This window comes from Muntiacus reevesi, chromosome 5 (genome assembly GCF_963930625.1).
Source record: "Muntiacus reevesi chromosome 5, mMunRee1.1, whole genome shotgun sequence".
NCBI lineage: Eukaryota > Metazoa > Chordata > Mammalia > Artiodactyla > Cervidae > Muntiacus > Muntiacus reevesi.
The window spans coordinates 52582775-52606955 of record NC_089253.1 but is presented as its reverse complement, the minus strand read 5'-3'; the positions used below and the strand labels follow the sequence as shown (position 1 = coordinate 52606955).

Genomic DNA, 24181 nt, shown 5'->3' with positions numbered 1-24181 from the left:
ATGAGCCAGCCCAGGCCCCGCTACGTGGTAGACAGAGATGCATACTCTCTCACCCTCTTCGATGACGAGTTTGAGAAGAAGGACCGGACGTACCCATTGGGAAAGAAACTCAGCAACACTTTCAGGTAACATGGCTGGAAGCCCAGACTCCTCTCTCCTCTGCTCCCCACCAACCCTGCACGCACCAGGGCACGGCTTCTATACCACTGTCCCTCAGATGGGACTTGGGAAGCCTTGGGGAGGTGAGGTTCTGAACCCTGAATTTGAGATCCTACACCTCATCTTTACTGAGACCCTCGAGGAAATGGGGAACAGGAGATCCTACACCTCATCTTTACTGAGGCCCTCAAGGAAATGGAGAACAGGGACAAGGACCACTCACAGGTCCAGAGGGGCTGGCCAGCGTCCGGACCCCTGCCTGAGGTCTCACCATGCTCTCAGCCCACGTGAGTACCTCCTGGGCTCTCAAGGGTGCTGGGGAAGGGTGTGTCATCACAGCAGGTCAGAGCCCTCACTTCTGCTGTCCCTTCTCCTGTCCCTTCCTCATCAAGGAAAATCTGAAGCCTCTCCTGCCCCGTGGACTTTGTCCTCTTTCTCTCCCGGATGCTCCTTCCTTTCCCAGGTCCAGACAATGCTCAAAGGTAGCCCCTAAACTCCTGGGCTCCCCTAAATGATATTTACCAGGATGTGGTCTGACCAGCCCCTGGGCTTGTTCCACTCTCAGATCCCTGGAACTGTGTTGGTGGGTAGTGAAACCACACCCATAAGGAGGGAACTCTGCGAGGTGACTTATACCCGCACTCCAGGAGGCTGAGGCTATGGACTTTACCGCACCACCCCCTTCGCAGACATCTGGTAGACCTCCCTCAGGCCTCGCTGTGGTCCATGGCAGAAGTCACTTCCCCACTCCCCTGGGGAAACAGCTGATTCAGTTACCTGAATTGAGGTCACTGGCAATGGCTGAAGTGGAGGTGCAGGTGGAACTGGTTCAGGCTGGGGGATCACCCACTTGAGTCTTCACTAAAAGCACCAGCCCAACCCTACCTCTCCTGGGAGGCTCCATCTCTGCCTGGTTATATAAAGACCTTGTCAGCATTTGTGCCAAGGAGTTTAAGTCTGTGTTGTTTCTGTTCTGGCGGGATGAGGGTATCTGCTGTTTTCCTAAAAGATGAGAACGATGGAAACCACAAAAAGTCATAGGGAGCTAACAATTCCCATGTGGCTGGCAGGAGGGCCTTGAACAGTGCCTGGCACACAGAAGGTACTCCAATAAATTTTTGTTTAATGAGTGAATGAATGTCTAGAAAACTAATCCCGCTATCTACTTCCCACCTGGCTTCTGGAACCTCTCTACAGGTGTTTAGCATCTGTTTCCAGATCTTCTCTCAGACTTCAGAGAAGTCAGATTGCTTTGCTCAACTATGGCAGGCTTGCAAGTGAGGCTGGACATGTACAAGCCCTTGAGTGGGTTGTTTTTCTCCCCCAGCCAGCTCTCCATTCATGAGTCCAGTTTTCCCTGCCATGAACAAACCTGAGGGAGTTCCTGGGGGCCTGGTTGTCTCTTAGGACAAGCCTTTAGAAATGCTTTAAGCTACTTACTTCCAGTCCAACTCCCTGTCCATCATCCCAGGGATGGGAGAGGCACTGCCCACTGCAGAGGGGAGTGGGGAGTTCAAAGGCAGTGGTGATACTGTTCCATGAAGTGCTGGTTGGGACAGAAAATCTACCCAGATTTTAAAGGGTACAAAGCATTGTCTGTGTTGATTTCAGTTTTGGGTGACATCCAGGGGACCCAGTGTCAGGGAAACTATTGTTGAGCAACAGTAAAGAACAGGAATCGGTGCTGGGCAGGAAAGGAGGCCTAATCACAGCAAGCCAGTGAGTCACCAGATGGGCCCTGAGTATTTGAATTCCCTCAGCTGGGAGAAGAAAAGCAAAGGCCTCCCCACCTCTTCTGGTCATCAATCCACCAGCTGTCATCCTTGAGATTGAAGGCCCTTGTTTTTACCGCTTCTGAGTTTCTGATGAAAGGACCTCAAGGTGTTCAGCAAACAGGGGAGGGATCAATGCTCCCCACCCTGCACTGACCAACAAATAGTTTCCCCATTCTTCCCTCTTTTGATGAATTAACAGGGGAAAGAACTCCAGCGTTGGAATCGTCACACACAAAGGATGGTGGGTCAGCAGAGGCACACCCTGCAGGGACAAGGAGCCTCCCTTTAGGGGGAGGTTCCAAAAAATACAGCAGCAGCCCCCATTCAGACTGAGTTCTGAATCAGAATCAGGTCCATTCTTTCACTTGTTCATTCGCTCATTTTTTCAACAGATATTCACTAAGCATCCCAGTGTGATGCGTGAGGAATACAAAGCTGGACAAGAGACCAGACTTCTTTCCATGCCGGTTTTACTGTGTAGTGGGGGAGGTAGATGAAAAGCAAGAAATTACAGCCTGAGGTACACACACTGCTGCAGGAGCCCAGGTGAGGGTGACCGGGCCTGTTTTCAGTCAGATCAGAGAATGGCCGTCTGAGCTGGACTTGACACCTCGGAATGCTAGGCATCCACAAAATCCATGCCTTTCTGCATGACAAGTCTTGCAGACTTCCCAGGTTAGCAGTAGGCAATCAGAAGATCTCCAACCAGGGCCCAGAGCAAGGTGATGGTGCTCAAGAGGAGAGTCTCTGCCACATAGTGTGCATGCTCACTGAATTTTGTGTGAATGCGTGAATGAATGACCAAGAACAGGATATTATAATCAAATCCCCACTCTGAATGCAGTGCTGACTGAAAACCTGCCCTCTTCCCCTCCAGATGTTCCTCAGCCAAGATCAAAACCACAGTGTTCGGGCTGCTCCCCATTCTCTCTTGGCTCCCCAAGTACAAGATCAAAGACTACATCGTCCCCGACCTTCTTGGCGGCCTCAGCGGTGGATGCATCCAGGTCCCACAAGGTCAGGGGGTCCCCTAAGCCAAGCCTATTCCCCTTCCCAGTCCATCTTCTGTGACCTCCATCACCCAACTGTGCCCCAAGGCCTTGACTCTCTGTATCCTGTGCAGGCATGGCATTCGCTCTGCTGGCCAACCTTCCTGCAGTCAACGGCCTCTACTCCTCTTTCTTCCCCCTCCTGACCTACTTCTTCCTGGGGGGTATCCACCAGATGGTGCCAGGTAAGGCCCCTCCCCTCTTAGCAGGCAGGTGACCTGGACTGCGGGGATGGGTGATGGGTGGCAAAGGGGATTCGGGTGCTTTCCCATCTGCATTCTCCTCTAGCTGGCACTGCTTGGCCCCAGAGGGACTGTCACCGTGAGTGTCGATTCCAGGTCTTCTGTGACCTTGGAGAAGCCATTTAGCTTCCGTGAGCTCAGTTAGCATGACCCTGGAATGTGGGGTAGACTTGGCAGCACAAGATAGGCCATAAAGGGCTGAACAGAAATGGCCTTCCGACAGCCATCATCCATCAGGCCACTTTAGGGACTTTCGGAGCTCTCTGGTGCAAAGTGAGATGGAGGAAAACGGTCTGGTCAAAAAGCCTGTTTCTGACGCAGGCTCTGCTTATATTTCCAAGCCTATTTCCTCACGTGTCCAATAAAGGAATATTAACAGTTGGGGTGAAAGCACCTGGAAGAGTGTACATCATGGTCAGATACGAATGGTTACTGTGATGCTGGAGAGGACCCTGGAGGCATGGAGCGCCATCCCTGCGGGGTTGGGGAGCGTTCTGGGCCCCTTCTGGTTTCCATGGGTGCGGTCCAAATCTCTGACTTTTGCTGGCGGGGTGGGGCACCACAGGTACCTTTGCCGTTATCAGCATCCTGGTGGGTAACATCTGTCTGCAGCTGGCCCCAGAGTCAAAATTCCGGATCTTCAACAATGCCACCAATGAAAGCTATGTGGACACGGGGGCCATGGAGGCTGAAAGGCTGCACGTGTCGGCAACACTAGCCTGCCTGACGGCCGTCATCCAGGTAAAAGGCTCGGCTTCCATCTCTGCCATGCCCCCCTTAATAAGGCATCGACTCATGTTGCCCTTCCCACAGAGGCCCAGCCTTGACCTTAAAGCTGATTTAGGCCTTTCCATCCTCCCTCTTCCCTGTTAGGAGACCACAAATGACCTTAAAAATTCAGAATATCTCACCTGCCCTCAGCAGGTGCATAAGACCAGCATCCACACTTAGTAAAAGTGTCCGGAGCTAATGACTATCTAGAGGACTCATGGCCTCTCTCCGATACCCTCTCCAGTGCCTAGCTCTCTGCCAGCAGTTTTCCACTTCTGTAACACCCCTTATCCCCCTCCAGCCATCTCTGCTCCAAGCCACAGTACCTCCTGCATAGATAAATTGCATTTCCGCCACATGCAAAGGACTCTGCTAGGCTTCATGCAGGCAAATGCAGCAGGACAGAATGTAAGAGCAGGAAGGGGCCTCAGAAGTTTCATTCAGTGATCCATTCAGTTAATGTTTTTTGGTTGTTTCACCATGCCAGGAACTGGGCTAGGCTCTGGGGATAAAAGATAAGTAAGAGAGAGTCCCAGTTTTCCAGAAGCTCGCAGCCCAGCGGAGGAAGTAGCCAAATCAACAAATAAATGTGTAGGCAGTAAGATAAGCAGCAGAATACAGCTATATACAAGTAGCTTTGGAAACATCAAAGAGAAAGTCAGGGAAGACCTCTCCTCAAAGAGAGGAAGTGACATTTGACCTCAGTCTAAAAGGATGAGTAGAAGTTGGCCAGTAGGTAACCAAAGGACAGAGGCCCAGAAGGACAGTCCCATCAGAGGGAGCAACACCCCAAAGCACTGAGGCCTAACAGAGCGTGAACTGATCAGGTGACAAACTATAGAAATGATCCCTGAAAGTATAGTCTTGACCAGGGGATGGAAAACAGGGCACTCGGTATGGCTGGAGGTCAGGAGGCCTTGGGAGAATGAGCCAGAGGAGCAGGCAGGGCCAGACAGTCAAGCCTGAGGTCTGTCCCCTAAGCAGCAAATTTGGTTCCTATTTGGCAGTCAGATGGGATTACTCAGACTCTGGACACGATGGTGGATGGAAAGTAGATTAGAATCAAAGCACGGGGCCAGTTGCGAAACTGTGAAGAGGCCCATATGCAAGAGTGATAAGGGCCTAGACCAGAGTGGCAGGCAAGGAGGCAGGGGTAGACTGGGAGAATGCTTTGCCAGGAACAAAATAAACAGGGCTTGGGATACTAGAAATGAAGGGTGAGGGGGGATGACTTCCAAGTTCTGGGTTGGCCAACGGGGCGGACGGGGTGTCAATTACTGAGAGGGCAAACACCGGCGAGTACCAGGTTCATTCCACAGCGGAGGAAACTGGAGCCAATGAGGTCAAGTGTCAGAGGCCTGTGCCCCGAGGGACTAATTTTCTCTGTCAGTACAAGGCAGGACAAGGTCACAAGGGACTTGTTTTCCTAGAGCTACTACTGTCTCAGGGCTGCATGAACTCCAGTCCTGGGTTTGGGCCCGGCAGGTGTGAGAGTGGCTGGCCCATCATCGTCTGACCCCACCACCCCTCTGCTCTCAGATGGGCCTGGGCTTCATGCAGTTTGGCTTTGTGGCCATCTACCTCTCTGAGTCCTTCATCCGGGGCTTCATGACGGCCGCTGGCCTGCAGATCCTGATCTCCGTGCTCAAGTATATCTTCGGACTGACCGTCCCCTCCTACGCAGGCCCAGGGTCCATCGTCTTTGTGAGTCTATGAGTGCACCCCTGCAAGAGGGTCTTGAGCAGACACGTGAGCCGAGTTCACTGTCTTAAGAAGTTGTGAGCACCTCGTTATGAGATGTTCTCAAGCAAAGGCCATCTGACCCATTGTTCAGAGTGGATTTCAAGAGGTTCCCATTTGGGGAGGGAGGGTCAAACACATGACCTTGAAGGCTGGCTGACGTTCTCTGTGGTTGTTGTTCAGTCACTCAGTCGTGTCTGACTCTTTGAGACCCCATGGACTGCAAGACGCCAGGCTTCTCCATCCATCACCAACTCCCGGAGCTTGCTCAAACTCACGTCCACTGAGTCAGTGGTGTCATCCAATCATCTCATCCTCTATCGCCCCTTTCTCCTCCTGCCTTCAATCTTTCCCTGCATCAGGGTCTTTTTCAATGAGTCAGCACTTTGTATCAGGTAGCCAAAGTATGGTTAAATCTCCGTGGTTAATTGCTGCAGAAAAGGAGATGTACACTCTCCGTCAGTTCCCCATTCCAGTGCCTCAACCCCTCCCTACCTGGAAAGTTCTTCCTTATGTCTAATCTCCATCCCTCCTCCATTAGCTTGAACACTTCCTAGAGGAAAAGGAAGGGAATCAGCCTTCCCGTCCCAGCATGGAGACAGGGGTTGGAAGTGGGACTGTGAGTAGGGTCTGGATTCTGCTTTGCTGTGCCTCTCAGAGCACTGGCAACATCCCTCGACTGGCTCAGATGCTGGGTGGTAGTGGTGCAGGAGGAAGGGGTGGGAGCCCATGAGCGTCATGCTGTCTCTCCCAGACCTTCATTGACATTTGCAAAAACCTGGCTCACACCAACATCGCCTCACTCATCTTCGCTCTCATCAGCGGTGTGGTCCTGGTGCTGGTGAAGGAGCTCAATGCCCGCTACATGCACAGGATCCGTTTCCCCATCCCAACAGAGATGATTGTGGTAAGGACCTTGCCCAGGGCTGGGGTGTTGGGGCCCAGGCAGGAGGCTGTTGACAAGGAATCTAGCTCCAGCCGGAATGAAGAGAGTCCTTCTATGCATCCCTCCCCCACCAGCTTGCCCCCTATGAGCCGGTAGGACAGGTCTGGAGTGAATCCACTCCATCCCGCTGTGTGTGGCTCCCCCTCTTCCTGATCCTCAGGCTGATTCCCCCTCAAGGATTCAGGGGAGGGGGATTTGGGGTCCCCAGACAAAAGGGAGACTAGAGAGGGACCCCTACCCTGGCCCTAATTTAGATCTAATCCCCATTCTCCATTCTGGGTTCTGCAGGTAGTGGTGGCAACAGCTATCTCCGGGAGCTACAAGATGCCCAAAAAGTACCACATGCAGATCGTGGGAGAGATCCAACCTGGGTGAGTCCAGGTGGCTAGGCAGCCTGGCCCCACCCCCACTCTCCTCCCCACCTAGGTCCAGAGTCAGAGATGAGATGAACTCTATAAAATGTATTATAAACTCCTTGACACTGACCAGCTATGAATGGTTACTATCACTTATTATGGAGAAGAGTCACGCAATGCAAATGCAGGCTGTTTCATGAACAGTGAGTCTTAACAACCGTGTGTGTGCATGCTAAGTCACTTCAGTCATGTCCAACTCTCTGCGACCCCATGGACTGTAGCCCACCAGGCTCCTCTGTCCATGGGATTCTTCAGGCAAGAATACTGGAGTGGATTTCCATGACCTCCTCCAGGGAATCTTCCTAACCCAGGGATTGCACCCACATCTCTTATGTCTCCTGCATTGGCAGGCTGGTTCTTCACCACCTGGGAAGCCCCCTTGACTGCCTCACTCCCCCCAAAAGTTTCATCTGATGGGTGAAACCTCTCTGATCAGTCATTCTCTGGTTCTTTGCCTTGATTTAATGCATTGGCTCTTCTATCCACATGGAAAAAAAGCTATTAGGATCAACAGATTCACCGAGTGTCTACTCTGTGCCAGGGACTATGCTAAGCCCTAGGAGGAGAGGACCAGTGTTTATACAGCAGAGCTAGAGCAGACAATGGAGAAAAGGCCTCAGAGCACTGGGGGCTGTGGCTCTGGACCAGGAAGAGTGAGGAGTCCAAATTCTGGATGTGAACAAATGAGGCCCTACCGCTTACTAGCGTGGTGACCTCGGACAAACTGTGTTCTCTGAGCCTCGATTTTTGCTGTTTCAAGGGGAGGATGGTAGCTGCCCTGCAGCAGGGCTCTGAGCGCCCCGTTTGGAAGCAGGGATTCATGCAGAGGCCCTGGAGTGGAGTGGGCCCTGCTGCCCGCTGCAGGCGCCCTCCTCACACCCTTGGGCCCTGCCTCCTTTCTGGCTCCTTGACAGTTTCCCCACTCCGGTGTCGCCTGTGGTTTCGCAGTGGAAGGACATGCTTGGCACGGCCTTCTCCCTGGCCATCGTGGGCTATGTCATCAACCTGGCCATGGGCCGGACCCTGGCCAACAAGCACGGCTATGATGTGGACGCTAACCAGGTAGGTCCAGCCACTCCCAGCAGGGCTGAGCAGGCCGGGCCGGGGCCCACGGAGGCCTGGTGAGGGATGTCCAGGGGCTCTTTGGCTGAGTTCTACTTGGCTGGGAGTGTATGGCTTTATAGCAGCTGGGTCATTCTCGAGTTCAAGATCCAGCTAGCTTGAATGACTATGTTTGGTCTGTACTGTGTGCCCCACCCCCACACACCCCCAGTTTCCAATCCTGCCCCTGTGCCCACAGGAGATGATCGCCCTGGGCTGCAGCAACTTCTTCGGCTCCTTCTTTAAGATCCATGTCATTTGCTGTGCCCTCTCTGTCACTCTGGCTGTGGACGGAGCTGGAGGAAAGTCCCAGGTGAGCGTTGGATCAGGGGAGTGGGAAAGGGATTGGGTGTAGTAGCACAGTTGCCCCAGAGAATCCAGGTCAGCAGGTCTCCAGCCTCCCTCTCCTCTCCTCAGTCTCCACTCCACCAAAGGCATTTATTGGGGGAAAAAAAAAATATCAAGAGCAAGAATTTCACACCCACACCCTGTTTCCATCTCTTTCTCTGGATAGGTGTCAAGTCTGTGTGTGTCCCTGGTGGTGATGGTCACCATGCTGGTCCTGGGGTCCTATCTCTACGCTCTCCCCAAGGTAAGACAGAGCTTCAGAGCAGAAGGCAGTGAGAGACTCCAGTAAGAGCAGGCCTTAGGAGCTGTGTGATGCCTCACAGGTTACAGAGTACCATCACTGTTACACTTCGTCCTGGCCACAACCTGCGAAGCAGTCAGCGTAGGTTTTACTCTTGCCATTTTACAGGTGAGGGAAACTGAGGCTGAGAAGCGGTGACAAGGCTCACAGGTGCAGGGCTGGTCTCAAACTCCAGCCTCTTGACTTCAGGGTCCACACCCGAGTCAGCGTTTACAGCGTCTGTGGGCCCCTGGCTCAGAGGGCCCTAGGCACAGTCTGTCCAGGGATGAAGGAAGGGGGGGATGGCAAAATTCAGGCCCAAGGGCCCTCTGGCTCCAGCACCTGCACTTAACAACCCTAAGGTTGAGTGCAGTTTTGGGGACTCTGCCAGTTCTAGAACTGCAACTCTGTCCTACCCCCAAAGCCAGGGGTTTGTAGGAAGGGCAGGAAGAAGGGAACACCCCAGGTGACAGGCAGCACTGTTCTGCTTCCCTAGTCTGTGCTAGGAGCCCTGATTGCTGTCAACCTCAAGAATTCTCTCAAGCAACTCGCCGACCCCTACTACCTGTGGAAGAAGAGCAAGCTGGACTGCGTAAGTAGCAGGCAACCCCTGGGTACCTGCCTTGCCTGGTACCCCAGGTACTGCCTCCTCCAGCCCCACAAGCCTGTCACTTCTGTCAGTGATCCCTCTGGTCAGTTGCTCCCTAATTAGCATGCACTCAGTCGCTAAGTTGGATCAGACTCTTTGCGACCCTATGGACGGTAACTTAACAGGCTCCTCTGTCCATGGGACTTTCCAGGCAAGAATACTGGAGTGGGTTGCCATTTCCTCCTCCAGGGGATCTTCCCAACCCAGGTACTGAACGAGCATCTCCTGTGTCTCCTGCATTGGCAGGCAGATTCTTTATCACTGAGCCACCTGGGAAGCCCGAATTGGCATAACCAAGTGTTAACAGGTCAGGTTTTGGAGTGAGACAGCTTATGTTCAAATCCTAACTCAACTGTTCACCGGCTCTGTGACCAATGGTAAGTCCCTTAACCTCTCTGAGTCTCAGCTTCCTCATCTGTGATCACAGGTATTTTATACTCTCCAACGCCCCACCCCCACCCCCAGGGATGCTTATGAAACAAGGTAATACAAGGAAGGAACACATTCTCTGAATTGCATCTTGTGTTCAATAAAACTTAGCTATTATTTTTATAGTTCCAAAAAGCAAAATCAGTCAGTTCAGTTTAGTTTAGTCCCTCAGTCGTGTCCGACTCTTTGTGACCCCATGAACCACAGCACACCAGGCCTCCCTGTCCATCACCAACTCACAGAGTTTACCCAAACTCATATCCATTGAGTCAGTGATGCCATCCAACCATCTCATCCTCTGTCGTCCCCTTTTCCTCCTGCCTTCACTCTTTCCCAGCATCAGGGTCTTTTCAAATGATTCAGTTCTTCACATCAAGTGGCCAAAGTGTTGGAGTTTCAGCTTCAGCATCAGTCCTTCCAACGAACACCCAGGACTGATCTCCTTTAGGATGGACTGGTTGGATCTCCTTGCAGTCCAAGGGACTCTCAAGAGTCTTCTCCAACACCACAGTTCAAAAGCATCAATTCTTTGGTGCTCAGCTTTCTTCACCGTCCAAATCTCACATCCATCCATGACCACTGGAAAAACCACAGCTTTGACTAGACGGACCTTTGTTGGCAAAGTAATGTCTCTGCTTTTTAATATGCTGTCTAGGTTGGTCATAACTTTCCTTCCAAGGAGTAAGCGTCTTAATTTCATGGCTGCAATCACCATCTGCAGTGATTTTAGAGCCCAAAAAAATAAAGTCAGCTACTATTTCCACTGTTTCCCCATCTATTTGCCATGAAGTGATGGGACCAGATGCCATGAGCTTAGTTTTCTGAATGTTGAGCTTTAAACCAACTTTTTCACTCTCCTCTTTCACTTTCATCAAGAGGCTCTTTAGTTCTTCTTCAGTTTCTGCCAAAAGGGTGGTGTCATCCGAATATCTGAGGTTATTGATATTTCTCCTGGCAATCTTGATTACAGCTTTGTGCATCTTCCAGCCCAGCGTTTCTCATGATGTACTCTGCATATAAGTTAAATAAACAGGGTGACAATATACAGTCTTGTCGTACTCCTTTTCCTATTTGGAACCAGTCTGTTGTTCCATGTCCAGTTCTAACTGTTGCTTCCTGACCTGCATATAGGTTTCTCAAGAGGCAGGTCAGGTGGTCTGGTATTCCCATCTCTTTCAGAATTTTCCACAGTTTATTGTGATCCACACAGTCAAAGGCTTTGGAATAGTCAATAAAGCAGAAATAGATGTTTTTCTGGGACTCTCTTGCTTTTCCGATGATCCAGCGGATATTGGCAATTTGATCTCTGGTTCCTCTGCCTTTTCTAAAACCAGCTTGAACATCTGGAAGTTCACGGTTCATGTATTGCTGAAGCCTGGCTTGCAGAATTTTGAGCATTACTTTACTAGCGTGTGAGATGAGTGCAATTGTGCAATAGTTTGAGCATTCTTTGGGATTGCCTTTCTTAGGGGTTGGAATGAAAACGGAACTTTTCCAGTCCTGTGGCCACTGCTGAGCTTTCCAAATTTGCTGGCATATTGAGTGCAGCACTTTCACAGCATCATCTTTCAGGGTTTGAAATAGCTCAACTGGAATTCCATCACATCCACTAGCTTTGTTCGTAGTGATGCTTTCTAAGGCCCACTTGACTTCACATTCCAGGATGCCTGGCTCTAGGTGAGTGATCACATCATCGTGATTATCTGGGTCATGAAGATCTTTTCTGTACAGTTCTTCTGTATATTCTTGCCACCTCTTCTTAATATCTTCTGCTTCTGTTAGGTCCATACCATTTCTGCCCTTTATTGAGCCCATCTTTGCATGAAATGTTCCCTTGGTATCTCTAATTTTCTTGAAGAGATCTCTAGTCTTTCCCATTCTGTTGTTTTCCTCTATTTCTTTGCACTGATCACTGAGGAAGGCTTTCTTATCTCTCCTGGCTATTCTTTGAAACTCTGCATTCAAATGGGAATATCTTTCCTTTTCTCCTTGGCTTTTCACTTCTGCTCTTTTAACAGCTATTTGTAAGGCCTCCTCAGACAACCATTTTGCCTTTTTGCATTTCTTTTCCATGGGGATGGTCTTGATCCCTGTCTCCTGTACAATGTCACGAACCTCCGTCCATAGTTCATCAGGTTCTCTGTCTATCAGATCTAGTCCCTTACATCTATTTTTCACTTCCACTGTATAGTCATAAGGGATTTGATTTAGGTCATACTGAATGAGATAGTGGTTATCCCTACTCTCTTCAGTTTAAGTCTGAATTTGGCAATAAGGAGTTCATGATCTGAGCCACAGTCAGCTCCAGGTCTTATTTTTGCTGACTGTATAGAGCTTCTCCATCTTTGGCTGCAAAGAATATAATCGATCTGATTTCAGTGTTGGCCATCTGGTGATGTCCATGTGTAGAGTCTTCTCTTGTGTTGTTGGAAGAGGGTGTTGGCTATGACCAGTCTGTTCTCTTGGCAAAACTCTATTAGCCTTTGCCCTGCTTCATTCTGTACTCCAAGGCCAAATTTGCCTGTTACTCCAGGTGTTTCTTGACTTCGTACTTTTGCATTCCAGTCCCCTATAATGAAAAGGACATCTTTTTTTGGGTATTAGTTCTAAAAGGTCTTATAGGTTTTCACGTGTGTTGTCACTCAGTCGTGTCTAACTCTTTGTGACCCCATGGACTATAGCCTACAAGGCTCTTCTGTTCATGGTATTTTCATGGCAAGAGTACTGGAGTGGGTTGCCATTTCTTTCTCCAGGGGATCTTCCCGACCCAGGGATCAAACCCAGGTCTCCTGCACTGCAGGCAGACATTTTAACCTCTAAGCCACCAGAGAAGAGACAGAACCATTCAATTTCAGCTTCTTCAGCATTACTGGTCAGGACATAGACTTGGATTTCTGTATATTGAATGGTTTACCTTGGAAATGAACAGAGATCATTCTGTCATTTTTGAGATTGCATCCAAGTACTGCGTTTCAGACTCTTTTGTTGACTATGATGGCTACTCCATTTCTTCTAAGAGATTCCTGCCCACAGTAATAGATATAATGGTCATCTGAGTTCAATTCACCCATTCCAGTCCATCTTAGTTTGCTGATTCTGAGAATGTTGATGTTCACTCTTGCCATCTCCTTTTTGACCACTTCCAATTTGCCTTGATTCATGGACCTAACATTCCAGGTTTCTATGCAATATTGCTCTTTACAGCATTGGACCTTGCTTCTATCACCAGTCACATCCACAACTGGGTATTGTTTTTGCTTCAGCTCCATCCCTTCATTCTTTCTGGAGTTATTCCTCCTCTGATCTCCAGTAGCATATTGGGCACCTACTGACCTGGCAAGTTCATCTTTCAGTATCCTATCAGTTGCCTTTTCATACTGTTCATGGGGTTCTCAAGGCAAGTATACTGAAGTGGTTTGCTATTCCCTTCTCCAGTGGACCACATTCTGTCAGACCTCCCCACCATGACGTGTCTGTCATGGGTGGCCCCACACGGCATGGCTTAGTTTCATTGAGTTAGACAAGGCTGTGGTCCGTGTGATCAGATTGGCTAGTTGTCTGTGATTGTGGTTTTAAAAAACAAAAAACCTAAAAGATAAAGCCAGTGGACCAGGATCTTAGGCAGGTTAAGATTTTTGTGGAGTTCTATGTCCCCATCTGTGATGGGGGTGATATTCATGGCTGCACCATACAGTGGTTCTGAGGCTTCAGTGAGATCAGAATTGGAAAGCAGCATGTAACCGTGAAACCCTTAGCAAACATGACATCACTTTGATTAGTCACGTTCCCAACACATCTTCCACTGGGCGATAGGAATGAGGTTACTGCTATCAAAGACATTGCTTACCCCACTTGAGCCCAGTGTAAGCTGTGAGAGAGGGTTTCCTAACCTCCTTTCAAGATGAGGACTGAAGTCTCAAAGAGGTTAAGTAACTCATCAAAGGCCACAGAAGTAGTTAGTGGTAGGACTGGAACCCCAACTCTTAGACTCCAAACCTCTGAGCTGTACTGTCTTCTGGGAGGGAAGGGCACTTACATGGTGAGGAAGGAAATCCTTAAAGTCTGAGAAGTGAATGGTGCATCTGGGGTCCTCCTCGCGTGAAGGACAAGGATGGGGAGAAAAACAAGGCCCCAGTTCCCACCCCGAAGGTCTGCTCTTGCTGCATCCCAACCATCACCCCACAACAGCAATAGTCCTGGTATTCACATCGTGCTTTGGGTTCCCACTTTACCCCCCATCCCTCCACCCCCACCCTCCTGCCTTGCACGCACAACCCGGCCCCAGGCTATCAGGTCAGGAAGCACAGCTGAGACCCAGTCAAGTACACAGGTTACTATCAGATGGAGGAATGAAACTCACATTATTGCACCCACCACTAGGCTTGGTAGGACCCTATCTTCCTTAATTCTTTAATCCTTTCATGAAGCTGGTATTATTATTCACACAGTTAGTAAGTGAATATTCACAAGTAGGACAATGAAACTTGGAGCCCAGGCGTATCTGTCCCAAGACCCACAGTCTTTGACTGTGCCACGCCAGCTCCCAGTGGGTGCGGGGGTTGCCTACTAACAACCAGACAAGACCAGGGAGCCACCCTCTGTCCCCTGGAAATGGGTGAGTGTCACCAAAGCTCGCCTACGTGAAATACCGCCAAACTGCCATGAAGAGGGAAGGGTGGTCTGAGGTTGGGCTAGCAGAGAAGGGCCTCGGTGACCCTGGAAGACTTCCCCAGCGGGGCAGGTGTCTCCCCCGGCCTGCTCTGACATCTCTCTCCTCACAGTGCATCTGGGTGGTGAGCTTCCTCTCCGCCTTCTTCCTGAGCCTGCCCTACGGTGTGGCGGTGGGGGTCGCCTTCTCCGCCCTGGTTGTGGTCTTCCAGACCCAGTTGTAAGTAGTGGTCCCTCCCTAAAGGCACAGCCGTCATGCCCCAGCCGGTCCGCAGGGGCAGCCACGGGGGGCTCCTGGTGCAGCTCCTGGGCCCCGCTACCCATGGGGTCTGGCTCTGGAGGGGCTGCCAGACCCGAGGAGAGCCCGGCCCAGCCAGGACCATTGGCACAGACCGGCTGTCTGACTCCCATGTCCTGAAAACCCAGGGGAATCCATCACGGTCATAGAGGGCTGGGGGCCCAGGGGAAGCGGGGTTGGGCAGGCGGGTGAGACTCAGTGTCCTTCCAAGAGCGCGTCAGACCCCAGACCAGACTGCAGCCCAGCCTGAGGGAGTCGTGGGCCAGGGGACAGCTAGGTGTCTCCCATGAAAACGTGAAGTGAAGCAGACGGGGAGTCCAGTCCAGGGCAGGAAGGATCCTGAAGTCAGCGACCTGTCTTCTCCTTGAGAACTCAGAGCCAAGGAGTGGTGACTTTGGGGCCACTTACACTTGTATTCTCCACCTTCCTGCCTGCTGAGCCCCCCAGGAGCTATGTCGGGAGCCGCCCACCATCCCTCTAATTATAGCCCAGCCTCAGGCCACCAGGCGTGTGTCTCCAGTGCAGAGAGACAAGCAGAAAAAGCCCAGGGTCAGGACGGGACCCTCCCCTGCCCTACCTCTGCCTAGCCCCCAGCCCAAGCGTCCCTCCAGGCCTGTCTGCTAATAGCATTCTCTTGTGTTTGTCTTTTCCTTCTTCATCCAGTCGTAATGGCTCTGCTTTGGCCCAAGTCACGGACACTGACATTTACGTGAATCCCAAGACCTACAATAGGGTGGGTAATCCAAGCTCATGGCCGCCCTCTTTCGCCCTACATCACCCCACATAAAAGGGTTTTATGAAAAACCAATAAAAGATATTGCTGCTGACTAAGCTGATTCTCCCTGCCACAGGTCCGAGAAATCCAAGGTATAAGGATCGTCACTTACTGCTCTCCTCTCTACTTCGCTAACTCAGAGATCTTCAGGCAAAAAGTCGTTGCCAAGGTAAGGCTCGGTCTCCTAGTGGCCAGAGGGAGTGGACAGAGCGTGCCTTGCCGAGGCAAGAAAGGGAGCTGGGAGCCAAGATCCGGCCACCCTCAGAGAGGGCAGAGGTGAAGACTTCTCTCAGCCCTCTTCCTCCAGACAGGTGTGGACCCCCAGAAAGTGTTGCTGGCCAAGCAAAAGCACCTCAAGAAGCAGGAGAAGGGGAGAACGATGCCCGCGCAACAGAGGAAGTCTCTGTTCATGAAAACCAAGGTGAACTGAGGCTAGGAACAGCCCACACCCTCTCCCTTGCCCTCTCTGACCTTGCCAGCTGGTGCCCACCTCCCAGCACCCTCGGAGGCAAGGACAGCGAGCCTCTGTGGCCACTGCTGGGTGACATTGTCTGGTGGGCATCTTCTCCTTGGATAAGGAGCCGTCAGCTCCCAGGGTACCCACTAAACTCCCATAGCCCCCTCCGCATTTTCTGGCTAAGATGGGATCTGCCCATGGACTTAAGAGCAAACCCAGATCGAGAGTTGCAGTGAATTTCCTGGGGTCCCCAGCCAACCTAGAACTAGCAAGGTGGATGTGGATGTGGGAATTCTGCAGAGAAAAAGGTAACCACGGGTAAATGCGAAAAAGGGTCTCCGTTGTTTCCAAAGGGGCTTCCTCTGAAGGCACTGAAGCTTCAGCCCCTCTCTTAGAAGGGCCCTCTAACTTTGCCTGCGTTATGGAGACCAAACGTGCCGACCTGCTCAAGGAGGAGGCTTTGGGAGGCACCAGTCCTCAGGGATTAGAGGGGCTTGGATTCCCCACCATGAAGTCTGGTTATTTACCTCCACCTGCACGCACCTTGCCTCAGCTTCAGCCACAGGGAAGTTTGATTGAGCCTGGTGATCTGACTCCGCCCTCCCACTCCCCCCTCCAGACTGTCTCCCTGCAGGAGCTCCAGCAGGACTTTGAGAACGGCTCCCCGACCGACCCCAACAACAACCAGACACCTGCTAATGGTGCCAGTGTGTCCTACATCACCTTCAGCCCTGACAGCTCCACCGCTGCCCACCGCGAGCCCCCAGCCTCTTCTAAGCCCAGTGACATGCTGGCCAGCGTCCCACCCTTTGTCACCTTCCACACCCTCGTCCTAGACATGAGTGGGGTCAGCTTTGTGGATCTGATGGGCATCAAAGCCCTAGCCAAGGTGAGGGAGCCCCAAGGTGGAGGGAGCCCCAGCGCACCCTCAGCCCGACCCCCTCACCCCTACCCTCCCACACTCCCTTTCCCTGGAGCCTTCATTTCGACCGACTGAGTGAGGAGGCTCACCAGGGAACCTAACCTCTCCTAAAAGCCCTTTTCCCAGATGCCACCAGGACAGAATGCTGCCTGCAGAGCAGGCCCAGACAGCACAGAACAGTGCGTGCCCGAGAGGGACCCCAGGACCGGGCCCCGCTGGTCCACCCCGTCCTAGCACCCCTCTCTAGCAGACACAGGAACCCGGCCCAGGGTCCTCCGAATAGAGCTCGTTTTGGCCCAGGTTCACGGTCTACTGCTCCTTCCCACACTCACCCAGACACCCTAGCATCAGCCGGGTCTGGCCAACCGAGGGAAGAAGAAGAAATAATATCAGCGTCCCTCACCTTTAGGCCAAACAGACGGCTCACAGGGCAGCTTGAATAAATGCATCCATCTGATAGCTTTTCAGCGGCCACTTCTGATGGCAGAGTCATTTCAGGGACTGGGCTAGAGAGAGGCAGCATAGTGAAACCGAGGAACAGAGAGAGCACAGAGGCTGATGGCCTCGTCAATCAGTGCACAGCCGGCTCCATCCCCAGACAAGGGCTCAGCCTGCTCCCGCAGCCTGGATCTACTAAGATCCAGGTGACTGAGGCATTAGCTGCTACGGGCTGTGGTCCTCCCCCGCGGCTTCTGCCTAAGCCTCAAAGGCAGGTACGAGGTGGGGTCTGGGATTCTAAGCCAGCGAAAGAAAAGGTCTGGCCCCATAGGAAGGGGCCATGGGGACACCAAGTGGCTGCCTTGTTGGCAAAGCCCCACGTCTGCCCCGCTTTCCAGAGAAGCGGTCAGCCAACACTCCAGGGAGGAGTGGTGTGCCCTGCTGCTATTTTTATCCTGGGCTGCCAGGGCTCTCCTGGTTGCTTATTTGTTTGGCTTCCCTCTCAAGTGCATTTTGTGAATCACTTTGGAGGCCCACTCAGAACATTCCTTTCCTTCTATCTCCCTTCCCAACACGCTCCTGACTCCTCCAGCTGAGCTCCACCTATGAGAAGATCGGGGTGACGGTCTTCTTGGCGAACATTCACGGTAAGAGAAGAAGGATGTTTACGGGACTGGAAGGCTGACGAGGGGCTAGGGTGGGACTAGGTGGGTGGGAGGCTGAATAGTGAGGGGGGTAGAAACCAGAACAGCACCTGTTCCCCTAAACTACTGCCTGCTCACGAGAACTTCAGGCACAAGTCAGAAGAGACCACGGCCGGGTTATATAACATCCTGTATGCTATGCTAAGCTAAGTCACTTCAGTCATGTCTGACTCTGTGTGACCGTATGGACTGTAGTCTGCCAGGCTCCTCTGACCATGGGATTCTCCATGAGATTCTCTCCAGGCAAGAATACTGGAGTGGGTTGCTATGCCCTCCTCCAGGGTATCTTCCCAACCCAGGGATCAAACCTGCATCTACTGCACTGGCAGGGAGGTTCTTTACCACTAGGGGTCCCAATAAAAGAGTGGGGGTGGGGATTGTGGAGTTAAGGAGAAGCAACTAGGATTCTGATTTGCCCACCACTAATTTGCCACGTTTAGCTCAGTTGGTGAAGAATCTGCCTGCAATGCAGGAGACCCCAGTTCGATTCCTGGGTCAGGTAGATCTCCTGGAGAAGGGATAGGCTACCCCCTGCAGTATTCTTGGGCTTCCCTGTGGCTCAGCTGGTAAAGAATCCACCTGCAAGGCAGGAGACCTGGGTTGGATCCCTGGGTTGGGAAGATCCACTGGAGAAGGGAAAGGCTACCTACTCCAATATTCTGGCCTGGGGAATGCCATAGACTGTACAGTCTATGGGGTGGCAAAGAGTCAGACACGACTGAGCGACTTTGACTTTCACTTTCAATTTGCCATGTATCCTTGGCCAAGTCACTTCATCTGCCTAGGGATCAATTGCCACCTACATAACATGAAGAGGCTGACTAGATGAACTGGGGAATCTTCTCCAAATCCAAAAGTCCATAAATAGGCAGAAAGCACAGATATACCATAACTCTCCGGGGAAGACACACACGCAGTGTTATACAGACTCAGTCTCCGAGGGGCCCACAAACACAGCCCCCAGTCCCTGTCCACACTGGCAGTGTGCGGAGTACAAGGATGTGGACACAGCAAGAGCACATAGACGCGCCGGAGAAAGGGAGAGGCACGCGTCTGCACGCCGCGCTTCCCTCAGAGGGCCAGCGCCTTCCGGCAGGACCAGCCAGCCTCAGCGCCGGACTGTGCAAGCCCCGCTCAGGCAGAGTCCGCACGGTTCTGCAGTGTGTGTGCTCCAGGGTTGGGGAGGAGTAAGGCTCTGCCAACACCGGACTCTGCAGGAAAGGTCTAGGTGAGCAGGGGCAAGAACGGACCCTCAGGGGACAGAACTGGCCCACGATTTCGGCCTTCCCTCACCACAAAGGACCAACTCCCTGAATCAAGCTGTTTCCTTCTGCCCGGGGTTGAAGGTCCAGCATCCTCAAGCTCACGTTACCCTCTGCTGTCCAGAACTGGTACTGCAAGACCAAGGCCCGGGCCCCCGGACGCAGCGAGGGCTCAACCCCAAGGCCCTCCCTCCATCTCCCCCACCCCCAGCTCCAGGCCACAGTGGCATCGACTTTTGAAGGTGACCTTTCCCTCCTTGCAGCCCAGGTGTACAATGACATCAGCCAGGGAGGCCTCTTTGAAGACGGGTGTCTAGAGCGCAGCCACGTCTTTCCCAGCATACATGACGCGGTCCTTTTTGCCCAGGCACAGGCCAGGGAAGTGGCCCCAGGACACGACTTCCAAGGGGTAAGATCTCTGCACCTGGGGAATCCTAGGCCCCAGGGCGTTGAAATAACAGGACGGTTTGGGTTCCAACACCTATTCTATCAATTAACTTTCCTGAATCTGTTTTCTTATCTGTGGAATGGGTGCCTTAATGTAACATTATCTACCTCACAGGATCTTTCTTTTGTTTTGGTTTCAGGATTAACTGATAGTTATATCTTTTGTGACACTTGAAAGAGCTTTGTATATTACAGAATCTTTATTATTATCAATTTTGAGATCAGACAAACACCTGAAGCACAGTAGGTTATGCCTGGTACTCTGACATGGCTCAACCAACGTATTCCTTCCCTAGAAACAAGACGTTTTGGAGAAGGGAGGGGAGTAAGCCTGCCAGTTTTAATTTAGTCAAGCTTAGAGATTTCAGGCTGGTGACGGATGAAGAGTGTGGATCAGAGTTTTGTCTCAGCTTCTTGACATTTAATTTACTAGCTCAGTAAATGGTATGCAAATGAGCTACAAATAACACTCCAGAAAGCTGGGGAGGCAGAAAAAGCCCATCCCGTTGGGGTCCCTGCCCAGGCCTCCCCAGACAGCCCCATCTTCCAAGCTGCCCTGCCCGCTCATTTTCGACCCTCGGGCTGCCAAGCCTCTGTGCCCTAGTCCATGATGCAAGCCCCTTCTATCATCAGGGGATCATAAGAAAGGCTTTTCTGGCCCTAGAGCAACCATTTGCTCTTTGCATTTTGAGACTGATGAAGCTGGAGCCATCTGTTCTGGGTGCAGAAAGCCTGTCCAGGGAAACACAGGGCCAGGCACCCGCCCGCCACACAGAGGCAACTGTGAGAACAGTGGCCTTCCTGGCCTTCTGCCCTTTGCCAGCAGAGCAAAGAGAGGGGGATTCTGGGAAAACCCTCATCATCGTAACTGCACAGATAATGCCGTTTTTACAGTTTAAGTATTCTTACAGATGTATGTTATACCAAATATATATTTACATGTTACAGAATATATTCATATCTGTAAGTTATGCACACACACACACACTGTTTTCAACAGCGTGGTAAGGCAGAGAGCCAGCAAAGTGATTGTGATCATCCTACTTTTACAGAGAAGGGAGATGGACTCCCCAGGTCAGGCAGCTAGGTAAGCTAGGTAAGCCTTTCCTGCTTCTGAAGTGCCTGCCAAGGGAGCCGACGCTGATGCATGCCTGTCTATGAGGAAGAGGGAAACCACGACTGTGCTGTGTTTTGAGAGGCAAATGAGGGAGGGGAGGGCAAGGACAAGAGGCCAAGTTAGGCGTCAGAACACAAGATGCCCCCCACCCCTGTCATTTGTGCCAGCCCATCTTTCAGTCACTGCAGCTCACTCTGCACTGGTTTCCCCCACCCAGGCACCCGTGGACCCTGAGCTTTCTCTGTATGAGCCGGAGGAGGACAGCCCCAGCTACTGGGATTTAGAGCAGGTGAGCTGACTAGCGGGGGTCAGAAGGGGAAGGAAGGAGACTCTGTCCCACCCAAAGTGTTGGCTGCGCTCTCCCGCCAGAAGCCAGAACAGTCACCTTGAAGGCAATAATGTTTCTTTCTCACCTTTCTTTTAATAGCAGATCTTAATTCTTACTCCTTGAAAGGCATTATGGGGGAAGGGAGAGTCACTGGATCAAGTCCTAGAGAAACAACATCTATTCTTAACTCTCCAAGCACTGGCCACATGATCTTGGGCAAGCCATGTGATACCACCGGGCCCCCAGTGTTTATCATTGTAAAATAAGGGAAATACAAGGAATGCCTGTCCCATCCACCTAACAAGATTAGTGAGGGATGCTTTTGTTCTTTTGTTAATTCAACTGGTATTGATGGTGTGTCTACTACTTGCCTGACACTGTCCCAGGGTGGGCACACATCAGATCAGATGAATTCCAGGGGTGCAAATACTACTGCCGGTGGGCAGCCCTTCAGAGACATGCAGATGTGGCATGTACTTCATATAGAATGCTATGGTCCTGACATGAAAAGTAGCCCTACCCCCAATGCCCTGAGTTAAAAGAAACCAAACCTTTAGAGAAGTCCAGCTCTGGGTCTATTAGAAAGAACAACTCACTTGGTGCCTCTTCCCAATCTTTTTGGGCATGCGTTCCAATGGTCCTCTGAGCCCATCTCTGGGAGTCCTGGTGGCATGCAGCAGGCATTAGGGAATAGAGCCAGGGCCGCAAAGACTTGGCACACTGATTTCTGGGCCCCCACAGAATCTCCAGCCCATTCCAAACACCTGGCTAGGACAAAATAGCTTGTCGGAGCAAGAAATGACTTTAGAACTTGTCTGATCTCAATCGTCACCTGATCTAATGAAGAAAGGAGAGCAAAAAAAGGAGGGAGGGGCCTGTGACAGTCACACAGCACAGCAGAGGTGATTCAAAACTAGATTTCAAGTTTCTTCTCTCGTCACCTCTATACCAGTTCACCTCTTAGGCTGACCCTGCCCCTCCACTGTTCACACCCACACATGCACAACACTCACCCTCACTCCCTCATAACGCCTCTTACTGGCCAGGGTTTCGTAGGGTCACCCGGCAGTTGTGACTACTCAGATCTAACGCTCTCTCCCCCACCCCCGCTTCCTGTGGCCGCTGCAGGAGATGTTCGGAAGCATGTTTCATGCAGAGACCCTGACTGCCCTGTGAGGGCCCAGGCTGCCTCCAGAGCCCCTCGGACCCCGTGAAGGATGAGCCTGGGATCGCCGGGAGTGGAGAGCCGAGAACACCTCTGCCGGAACTTGGGTGCCTCTGCGTCCTCCACGTCTCTCACTCTGACGTTCCCCCAGGCACCTCTAGAGCTAGCCGGTCTCAGCAGCAGGCAGAGACACCTCTTCACACTCCTACTGACCCACGGGGCCCCAACCCGCAATGACCATGCCTCCTGCTGGCTGCTCTGCACCCGCCCACACCCTGCCTGTGGCAGCTGAGGGGACCCTTGACTGCCAGGCTTCAAGACTGACTCAGGAATGGAGGGAAAGCTGTGCTGACATAGCGTGCAAGCTTCGAGAGTGCCCCGAGACCCGCACGCCTCGGTGTCAGGCTGTCACAGGACACAGGGACAAACCGGTCCATGACTCTGTGGCTCATCCCCTCCCGCTGCCCCAAGTCCGTCCCAGCAGCTCTGTACTCCTGGGTCCATGGGCTCCAGCCACCCAGGAATCTCTGTCTTGGCGACTATGCCCCCTTTCTCCTTCTCTCAAGGCTGCTGAGACCCCCACTGCTATTTGGCACATCAGACTCTAGCCTGGGGAGCAGCCACCAGAACTACCTCCCCAGGGGCAGCCTCCTGAAACGTTTTCAATCCCCCTGCCCTCGAGGGCTGCTCCCCTCTACTTGAGACCAGGTAGAAACCCAGGAGGAACAGGGGATAGCTGGCAGAATCCTCTGGCAGCCTAGCAACAGATACCAGTTACTCCGCACAAAAGCTTTGGGCAATCCCTGCTCTGGAGACATGGAGGGAAAGGATGCTCCATCAGTCCAGGGCCAACTGGTGGGCCCAAGCCCTGACAGCTCCCCGACCTTAGAAACGCCTCCCCCACTGGAGAAGTCTGTCTGTCCTCTTCTCTGGCAAAGCGCCGATGGTTTTAACCCTCCCTTCTCAGCTCGAGGCCTGAGTGGTTCAGTCATGTGAGGGAAGATGGCTCCAAGGTCATATCCCAACTGGGTGCCCGGCGTGGAGAAGGGCTGATGCAGACTGAGTCTTCCCCCACAGGGATCCCGTGACAAATTCAGGATCTGAGGCCACTTCCTTCTAGGAAAGATGAGAAGAGGGGTTAAGTTCTCCATATTTATAAAAAAAAACATAGAAGAAACCCACTATTGACTTGAAAATAAATAGGTTCCATGTGCAGGTGTTTTGGGAAATTTTCCATGGAAGAGCACAGAAAACACCTTGGCCTCTGCCCACTGTGTCTCCTGAGCTCCTTCAATGAATGATCCCTGCCCAAAGGGTTGGGCTGGCCCAGCCTGGAAAAACGTCGAATTCCTAATTTCAGCCTGACCTGCATTGTGTGTCTGTTAAGCGTGAGCTGGTCAGCGAGCAAGTCTTTACAGAGTTAAAGGAGGGGGTGCTGGTGAAGAGCCAACAGATTCTTGGCCTACAAGCACTGCTTCTCTGTGAATTCATTATGCCATCTGGCTGCCAATGGAACTCAAAACTTGGAAGGCAGAGGCCAATGTTATCTGGGATTCACTGTGCCCAGCACCCGAAGTGCCAAATTTCGAGAGGACAAGAACCGTGGCCAATGAAAAGTCAACCTCCCCTGCTCCACCTCCAGCAGAGTCCAGCTCAGGCCCAAGAGGTGGGGGAAAGATCACAGAGTCTCAGGAC

The 24181-nt window shown here is 52.0% G+C and overlaps 1 protein-coding gene and 1 pseudogene across 1 annotated transcript; one reads left to right on the top strand and one right to left on the bottom strand.

The window, feature by feature from the left end:
- SLC26A9 (solute carrier family 26 member 9) lies at positions 1 to 22582 on the top strand. The gene is made up of 20 exons (XM_065936689.1): positions 1 to 125; positions 2812 to 2951; positions 3058 to 3168; positions 3791 to 3966; positions 5536 to 5700; positions 6491 to 6643; positions 6971 to 7053; positions 8013 to 8160; positions 8399 to 8512; positions 8714 to 8791; positions 9324 to 9419; positions 14687 to 14793; positions 15535 to 15604; positions 15723 to 15815; positions 15954 to 16067; positions 16723 to 16992; positions 18056 to 18110; positions 19693 to 19838; positions 21211 to 21282; positions 22450 to 22582. The coding sequence occupies exons 1-20, from the start codon at positions 1 to 3 to the stop codon at positions 22495 to 22497; spliced, it is 2364 nt and encodes a 787-aa protein (XP_065792761.1). The 3' UTR covers positions 22498 to 22582.
- LOC136170187 (small nucleolar RNA U3) lies at positions 4769 to 4862 on the bottom strand (annotated as a pseudogene).
- Positions 22583 to 24181: the final 1599 nt, after the last annotated feature.